General features: G+C 48.0%; 1 protein-coding gene across 1 annotated transcript; it reads left to right on the top strand.

Moving 5' to 3' along the window:
• Window positions 1-5608: 5608 nt before the first annotated feature.
• Window positions 5609-8430, top strand: AQP10 (aquaporin 10). The gene is given in 8 exon segments (XM_004330549.4): window positions 5609-5686; window positions 5688-5714; window positions 6099-6225; window positions 6786-6926; window positions 7013-7131; window positions 7377-7594; window positions 8070-8086; window positions 8089-8430. Coding segments are annotated over 8 exon segments (894 nt in total). The 3' UTR covers window positions 8256-8430.
• The last annotated feature ends 124 nt before the right edge of the window (window positions 8431-8554 follow it).

Genomic DNA, 8554 nt, shown 5'->3' with positions numbered 1-8554 from the left:
CTCTAGAAGATGATTTTCCTTATGAAGAGATAAGATAACTAGTGATAATTCCAGGGAAATTTCTACATGGGGATGCATTAGATTAAAAAAAAGGAAGTATGTGTATAAGTGTAGAGGAAAAACTGCTTCCCTAGGTGTGGGAGCACTATGATTGGGTAGTTCATGAGATAATTTGATGAAGTACATGGGCAAATATGTTTTCCTTTACTGGCTATGTTTTTATTTTTATTTTTTTGTATATATTAGGGAAAATATAACTAGCAAAACATTATTGGTCTCTTCAACGAGTGGTACTGGGAAAGCTGGACAGCCACATGTAAAACAAGTAGATTAGAACATTCCCTCATACCAGATAGAAAAACTCAAGATGTAAATGTAGGGACTTCCCTGGTGGTGCAGTGGTTAAGAATCCGCCTGCCAGTGCAGGGGACATGGGTTCGGTCCCTGGTCCGGGAAGGTCCCACATGCCGTGGAGCAACTAAGCCCGTGCGCCACAACTACTGAGCCTGTGCTCTAGAGTCCGTGAGTGAGCCACAACTACTGAGCCCACATGCTGCAACCACTGAAGCCCACGCACCTAGAGCCCGTGCTCTGCAGCAAGAGAAGCCACTGCAATGAGAAGCCTGTGCACTGCAGTGAAGAGTAGTCCCCGCTTGCCACAACTAGAGAAAGCCCGCACACAGCAACGAAGACCCAACACAACCAAAAAAAAAAAATAAAGTTTTCAGGGACTTACCGGGTGGCACAGTGGTTAAGAATCTGCCTGCCAATGCAGGGGACACGGGTGTGATCACTGGTCCGGGAAGATCCCACATGCCGTGGAGCAACTAAGCCCGTGAGCCACAACTACTGAAGTCCATATACCCCAGACAATGAAGCCCGTGTGCCCTAGTGCCCATGCTCTGCAACAAGAGAAGCCACTGCAATGAGAAGCCGCACACCTCAACGAAGAGGAGCCTCCACTCACCGCAACTAGAGAAAGCCCGTGCACAGCAAAGAAGACAAAACGCAGCCAAAAAATAAATAAAATTTTAAAAATTATATAATGTGGATCCCACATTAACAGATCAAGTACTCTATAAGTCCTTATAGAGTGATATTAGCTGAGACCCTATGGGCAGGAAAGGCAAACCTATACTCAGAGTAAGTGTCAATCCCAGTCAAAAGTGATGGGGAATCTAGTGTCCTTGTCCCTAAGTGTCTGCTTCCTCTCCTCGAGAGATAGCACTGTATTAGGGACTTAGTGTTGGTATTTGTTAATGGCAGATTGCACGTTGGCCACAGCAGTGGTTAACTGAGCCGTGGTGAGTAGGAGCTCACACTGTTGGGCCTGTGCATAGCCTGTATCCTACCACCAGTTACTCTACTCAGCGTATTCATTGTTCAGAAGTGGGTGGCTGATAACAGGCAGTGGCTAAGTCATTCTTCCTGCTTGGTTGTTCAGTGCATCTGTGATGGATGCTTTCTGGTGGGCGTTAACGTATAATACAAAGACCTTTACACTTCAAGACTACTCCCATAGGTCCATCCTCAGACTTTCTTGTCCCTGATCTTCCACTCTGTCTTTTCAAGCCCCTGACCAAACAACCAGGCCAGTTGTGACTGTGTATGTTCTTAGCTTCTCTTTCCACGCAAAGTGGATGACCAGATGTGCTGTCCAAATCTCTGTCCCCTGGGAGGATTTCCCCTCACCACTGTCTTTCAAGGCCACTCTTGATTTGTTGCAATGCAGCAGCAGTCAATTTTTGGCTTTTGCCCACAAACTGCCAACTCATGTCTGAACCAAGCTTATTCCTTCTCTGATCCCTCTTCACAAGGGATACATGTCATAGACTGAATGTGCCCCCCCCTACCCATTTCATATGTTGAAACCTAACCCCCAATGTGATGGTATTTGGAGGTGGGGCCTTTGGGAAGTGATTAGGTTATGAAGGTAGAGCCCTCATGAATCAGATTAGTGCCCTTATAGAAGAGACCCCAGAGAGCTTCCCTGCTCCTTCTGCCACCTCAGGACACAGTGAGAAGACAGCTGTCTATGAACCAGGAAGTGGGCCCTCACCAGACCCCGAATCCGCTGGCACCTTGATCTTGGAATCAGCAGCTTATAGAGCTGTGAGAGATCAATTTCTGTTGTTTATAAGCCACCCAGTCTATGGTGTTTTGTTATAGCAGCCTGAATGGACTAAGACAATCCCCAATAGGGTCATGTGAGCTGAGGGAGAGATGCCTGGTAAATGACATGAGTCTGGGCCACTTACTTTTCAGCTGGCTTGTGCCCTCTGATCCTGCTTATGCCTGAACCCAAAGATGTCACTTCCATTTTACAATGTGTTCTTGCTGGGCCCACCCTTCCTAATGACATGGAGAATTAGGCAGAGCCCAGCTTGTGATGGGCAGTTCTGGCTACTTGGTCACTTGATGAATTGTAATCAGATGCTCTGTCTCTATTGGAGCCCAGAAGCACTGTAAGAGCTGCTTTTCAAAAGGTATGTATATCTCTGCTGCAGATGGCATGGCTTTGCTCCAGAGCCCTGTGGGTCTACATTATGATTCTCCTATTAGAGCTTGCCAAACCCACACGGTATCTTTTCCTACTACAGATACTCTAGTCTCACTGGGTCTGCTGGGTCACATGTCTGAAGAGGCCTTTTCTGCTTTGGCCCCACTCGAAGTTGACAGCCTTCAATGGTCAGAGTTGTATTCTCAAGTGTGAAATACATCGCTCCTAAATCCTAAGTAGATTGGTGATGTGTTTTTTTCTTAGTGGTGGAAGGTAGGAGATGCAATAATCAGTCCTTTACTTCAGATTGGATATCCAGCATGTCCCAGACCACTGGACCTCTCAAAACTTTACCAAGGTGGCAGTTTCCTGAATCTTTATAGGATTGTTTCCCACCTTCTGAATACATGTTATCTTTCCAGGGCCTCCAATATACTTCCATTTCTTCCTCTTCTTATCTGATTAGCATGATGTTACATATAGAGCTGACTCTTGCACAACGCAGAGGTTAGGGCCTCTGACCATCTGCCCAGTCAAAAATCCAAGTCCCCTCCAGGGACTTCCCTGGAGGTCCAGTGGTTAAGACTTCTCCTTAACCACTGGAGGGGGTGCGGGTTCGATCCCTGGTCAGGGAGCTAAGATCCCACATGTCTCGCAGGACCCCCCCAAAAAAAATCCAAGTATAACTTTACAGTTAGCTCTCTGTATATGTGGTTCTGCATCTTCGCATTCAACCAACTGTAGATCGTGTAGTACTGTAATACATATTTAATGAAAAAAATCCACATGTAAGTGGACCCGAGGAGTACAAACCTGTGTTGTTCAAGGGTCCATTGTATAGTGGACAAATATGATGTTCTTCAAAATGTCCAGATAGTCAAGCTCCCTTCAGATTATATTATGACAGAGGACCAGAGAGTTTACATAGTCCTGGGGTAAGACCATAAGTGTTTATCACTAGACTTCCCACGTGGATGAAATTCCTTGGGATCCTCCTTTCTGATCTGGTTGGGATGCAAAATAACATATTCACCAGATTAATGGCTACATACTACCAACCAGAGGCTGTATTAAACTGCTCTATAAAGTTACCATTTGGGACACAACAATTGCAATTGGAGTTACTATTTGAATAATTTTACCGTAGACCACTGCCATCTGCCATGATCTATCTGGTTTTTGTAGGAGCCAAACTGGTGGTATGAAAGGGACCACCTCTCTTATGTTCTTTACATCTTTGAGGGTGGCACTAATCTCTTCCATTTACCCTAGGATATGGTATTGTTTTTATTTATTATCTTGGTGTGAGGTAGTCTCAGCCCTCTAATTGGCCTTCATCACTTACTCCACAGGTCAAGAAACCAATATGAGTGTTCTGCAACTTCAAAGAATGTCCATTTCAATTATATGTTGGGGTGTCAAGGAAGTGACCACCTGGTGGATCCTTGGTCTCAGTGAATATCCTGTGAACCAGACCTGAGCCCAGGACTCCATTTATTATCTGGACCCCATATGCTCCTACTCTAACAAGGGGTCGTGGTACAGCTTTGGGTTGTCAGCTGTCAATGTTAGTTCAGATCCTTTGTCCAAAAATCCTCAAAATGTCTGAGTATTCTCCCATTTTTCAATAATGGTCATCAATGTAAATGACTTGTTTAGGCATTTTTACTTTTCTTAGCATGAGCTATCATTTTCCCCAAGCCTCCTAGAAGTATATTCACCCCACATCCCACGGATCTTGCCAGGATTTAAATCCTAAATCCCAGGAGAGTGTTCCCTTATCAATAAATTCTTCCACATCTAACTTTATGTTCCACTTCCTTTGGTCCAGCACTCTCGGCATCCAGTTCTATGTATAACGCTACCAAACTCCCCTCGGTCTTTGAATCCCTGCATCAACCATTCATTGATGTGGATCCTACAGGAGGACACGTGACCTTGGCTGAAGCAGTTCCCTGCCACAGAAGTCACTGCCATGAGGGAAGTAGCTGAGTGCTATCAGCATCTGTTATTCCCAGCAGCTGGGGAGTGGGTGCATTAGCCCTGAAAAGGGGACCTGGGTGGAGCACTATAATATCCGCTAAAGCCAGTAAAGAAGTATTATGTCACAGAGATGTGCCCAGGACTGTGCTAGAGCCCCCAGAGTTATATAGCCCAGCTCTCAAGAACCTCATAAACTATATCAGTATTTTTAAAATCTGTATATTGTCTGTTTCCACCTACTAGAGCATCAGCTCTAAGAGGGCAGGAGCTATGTTTCGTTTACCACTGTTTCCCCAGGGTCTAGAGCTTGATTCATAGTTGAATGAATCTTAATTAGAGGCTTGAGATATGAAGAAGTAGGAAGTGGCTGTCTTAAGCAGAATAAGAGTGGCAAGCATCCAGAGAAGGGGAGGTGGAGCTCAGCGTGGGCATGAAGCCCTCATCTGGAGCCATGGCAAGAGACACAAAGACAGAGCATTCTCTAGTCAAGGTGATACTGCATCAAAGTACAAGCATTCCTTATGTGGGTTTTATTCCTGCAGCCTGCGGTCTTCAGCCCAGTCTCTCTGGAGGCATATTGAATTTCCCAAGCATCCAAATGGTTTGGGGGAAGACTTCACGTTCCACATGAGGGGCATTGTGGAATATCAGAGGGAGTGTCAGAAGACCTGCATTTGAATTCAAACTTAGCTGTTAACTAGCTGTGTGGCCTGGGGAATTCTAAGGCTCTCTCAGTATCCTCATCCGCAGAGCAGGAGCGATAGTACAATACTACTTTCCACAGCTGTCTTGAGCACCAAGAGAACTAATGTACATGAAGCAGCCTACTCCTCCCAGTTTTTCAGCATAAGGGGAGGCTCCTCCTGGGAGGACTGGGGATGAGAGACAGAGGAGACAGAGGCTGGGCAAACTCCAGGCTCTAGTTGTGCACAGAGACTGCCCATAGACCTTCTCCCTCCCTAGCTTCCACTCATGCACAGACAGACATTAGCTGCTGTTCAGTAACTGAGATAATTGGTTTTAAAGTCTTTTCCTTATCTTTGCCCCTGACAGGCAGAAGCTGTGTAGCAGCAGTGCACCTATGCAGACAGAGGGAGTGGTAACCAGAGATAAGGTGTCCCCACCATGGCCTACACTCAGTCCCTGGCCCAAGTCAAGGACCGGCTTCAGATCCACAGCATCCTGGCCCGGCAGTGCCTGGCCAGAGTTTCTGGGTGTGTTTGTGCTCACAGTAGGCAGGGTAATTGGGGGAAGGAAAGAGGGGAGGTGGGCAAAAGTTTCTGGCTCCTCCTAGCATCCTTATCTCTTCCTCCTGGTGTCCCGCTTCAACTCTCCATCATTTCTCTTTTTCCCCGCTCTTGTCCCTTTTATCCCTCTCCTACTCCCTCATTTTTATGCCTGTCCCTTTCCATCTCTTATCCTCCTCCCCTTTCTTTACTCTTTCTCTGCTTCTCCCATTTTTTCCCCTTCCCTCTTTCTGCTTTTTCTTGCTGATCTCTCAAGTCCATTCATCTCTCTTGGCCACTCCCCTCACCTTCCCAGTCTCTCTCTCCTGTTGGTCCACCAGGCTCCTTATTCTTGGTTCCCTCTTCCTCATCTTCCTTCTCTCTACCAGCTCCTCATACAGGGGACTTTGGCCCAGGCTGTCACCAGTGGAGGAACCAAAGGCAACTTCTTCATCATGTTTCTGGCTAGCTCTCTGGGTGTTAGGCTAGCCATCTACATCAGTGGTAATGTCTCAGGTAAGGAGGGTGAGGTCTGGTCATCAGACGGGGTAGGATTGTGTACTTGAGTGTGGTAATTGTGAAAAGGCAGATCCTTTGGTGACTCATAGATATTATCTCCTTGAGCTTGACCAGTGACCTGGACTGAGATATGCCTTTGGCCCAGTCCAGTCCCTTCCCTTTCTGTATCTTGCCATCCCGCTTCTTCACATTAATCCTCCACTCATATAGATGGAGATCTATGGCAAAGCATCAAGGGTAAGTACTCTCCTCTTCTGTCCCCCACCTAAGCCCTTGGGGGTTCACCTTTGCTCAGGACCTCACCTGCTCGTCCCCCAGGCACACATTGCGTCAAGTGCTGTAGTGGAAAGAGCAGACAGACCCAGGTTCAAACTTGGCTTCACTGTGTGACCTTGACAAGTTGCTTAACCTCCTTGAGCCTCAACTTCCTAATCTATATGATGGGAAGAGTAACATTTGTCTTCTTAAGAGTTGTGGGGAGGAGTAGCAGTGTTACCTGGTGACAGTGCCTGGCAGTGACACAATGGATATTGGTTTTCTTTTCTTGATCTTTGAAGGGGCCCACCTGAATCCAGCCTTCTCCCTGGTCATGTGCCTCCTGGGATGCCTCCCCTGGGTCAAGTTTCCCATTTACTCCTTGGTGCAGTTGCTATCCGCTTTCTGTGCTTCTGGAGCATAGGTATATGCTCTCTATCATGGTAACAGAGAGAACAGGGTTGGGGACACCTGTGTGTGGGCAAGGGTGCCTTAGAGCAGTTTTGAATGAGCAAAGATGACCCTGCAGATGCCCTACAGAACTATACAGGTGGGAACCTGACAGTGACTGGTCCCAAGGAGACAGCCTCCATCTTTGTCACCTACCCTGCCCCCTATCTGTCCCTGAGCAATGGCTTCCTGGATCAGGTAGGCATGAGGGGGTGATTTGGGAAAGCCACAACCTTTGCCCTTGTCCCCCGGGACCTCAGCCTATTGTTCAGGCTCTGGGTGGGATGTGGGGTTGCATTTATGTTTGCACCTCACCTTCCCCAGCTGCCTGTGTTGGACAAAGTCAGATGACGTGGGGTGGTAGCCTGGAGTGCTTGGGTGGGATAGGGCAGATGGAGCACCTGACAGCTGATGGGAGCCCCTCTGCCTCTGTCCACTCCAAGGTTCTGGGCACCTGGATGCTGACTGTGGGGATCTTAGCCATCCTGGACGCACGGAACAAGGGAGTGCCTGCGCGTGTGGAGCCTGTGGTAGTGGGGTTGCTGATCCTGGCCATCAGGCTATCCATGGGTGCCAGCTGTGGGTTCCCAATCAACCCTGCCTGGGACCTCGACCCACGGCTTTTCACCTACATGGCTGGCTGGGGCCCTGAAGTCTTCAGGTGAGAGACGGCCTGCCCTGGTGCTGTCCTTCCACTCATCCCTCTGCTAAAGGCTCTAAGCCTTGGTCCCCAGATCTTCCTTTTAAATAGTTCTCTTGGCCTCTTAGGACAGTGAACCTCCTCTAAGCCCAAGTTCTCCCTTTCTCTTTTGTCCCCTGCCTCCCCCTCCACTCTTTTCATTGAAACAGTGACATTTAGAGGTTGTGTTCTTGGGCACATCACATTACCTGTTTGGACATTAGTAATCTCATCAACAAAACACAGATATTCAGATATTTCCCTAAGGCAAGAGGCTGGACCAAGCTCTCCTGGAGTCTCCTCTTTAAGTGCTATGCTCTGGTGCCAAGACACCTTCTTTCTGGTGTCTATCACCCCAGGAATTGCTTTAGGGAGTTCTCTTACTACTACCGCCAGTTCTTCAGAGGGAAGGCTAAGGGACTCACCCTGATATCGCCCTTCTGATCTTCTCTTGTAGCGCTGGCAATGGCTGGTGGTAGGCCCTCTAGGGAGGGCCACACTTAGCACAGCCACACACTAGCGGCTGGTGGCTCTGCACCATCCTGAACACTCAGAGCCAGCTCAGGATTTAGAGTGTGCCCAACCTGAAGCCTCAGACTCGGAAAGTCCTGCCGCAATTCAGGTGCAGGAGAGTAAGCTGTGATTCTGACATGACAGTCCTCACCTCCCTCATGGACACTGAAGAGGGCCAGAGACCCATGCCTGGTGACAAGATGTTTGTTCTCTTTATTAATACACCAGGACCTGGGCAGCTTCTCCGTTTATTCATCTAGGCATCGCTTCCTCCTAAACTGGGGAGGATGCCTGGACAGGGAGAATTGAAGAGGATCAGGTAAGGGACCTAGGCTTTTCATCGCCTCCTGCCCCAGGCAGGTTTTCGGACCCTGGACTTCCAGGAACGCAGTTCCTCAAAGTAGCCGCCAGAGGGTGCGCACCCTGGAA

The sequence above is a fragment of the Tursiops truncatus genome, chromosome 1 (assembly GCF_011762595.2).
Source record: "Tursiops truncatus isolate mTurTru1 chromosome 1, mTurTru1.mat.Y, whole genome shotgun sequence".
NCBI lineage: Eukaryota > Metazoa > Chordata > Mammalia > Artiodactyla > Delphinidae > Tursiops > Tursiops truncatus.
The sequence above is the reverse complement of the archived record's forward strand: the minus strand, read 5'-3'. Positions and strand labels throughout refer to the sequence as shown.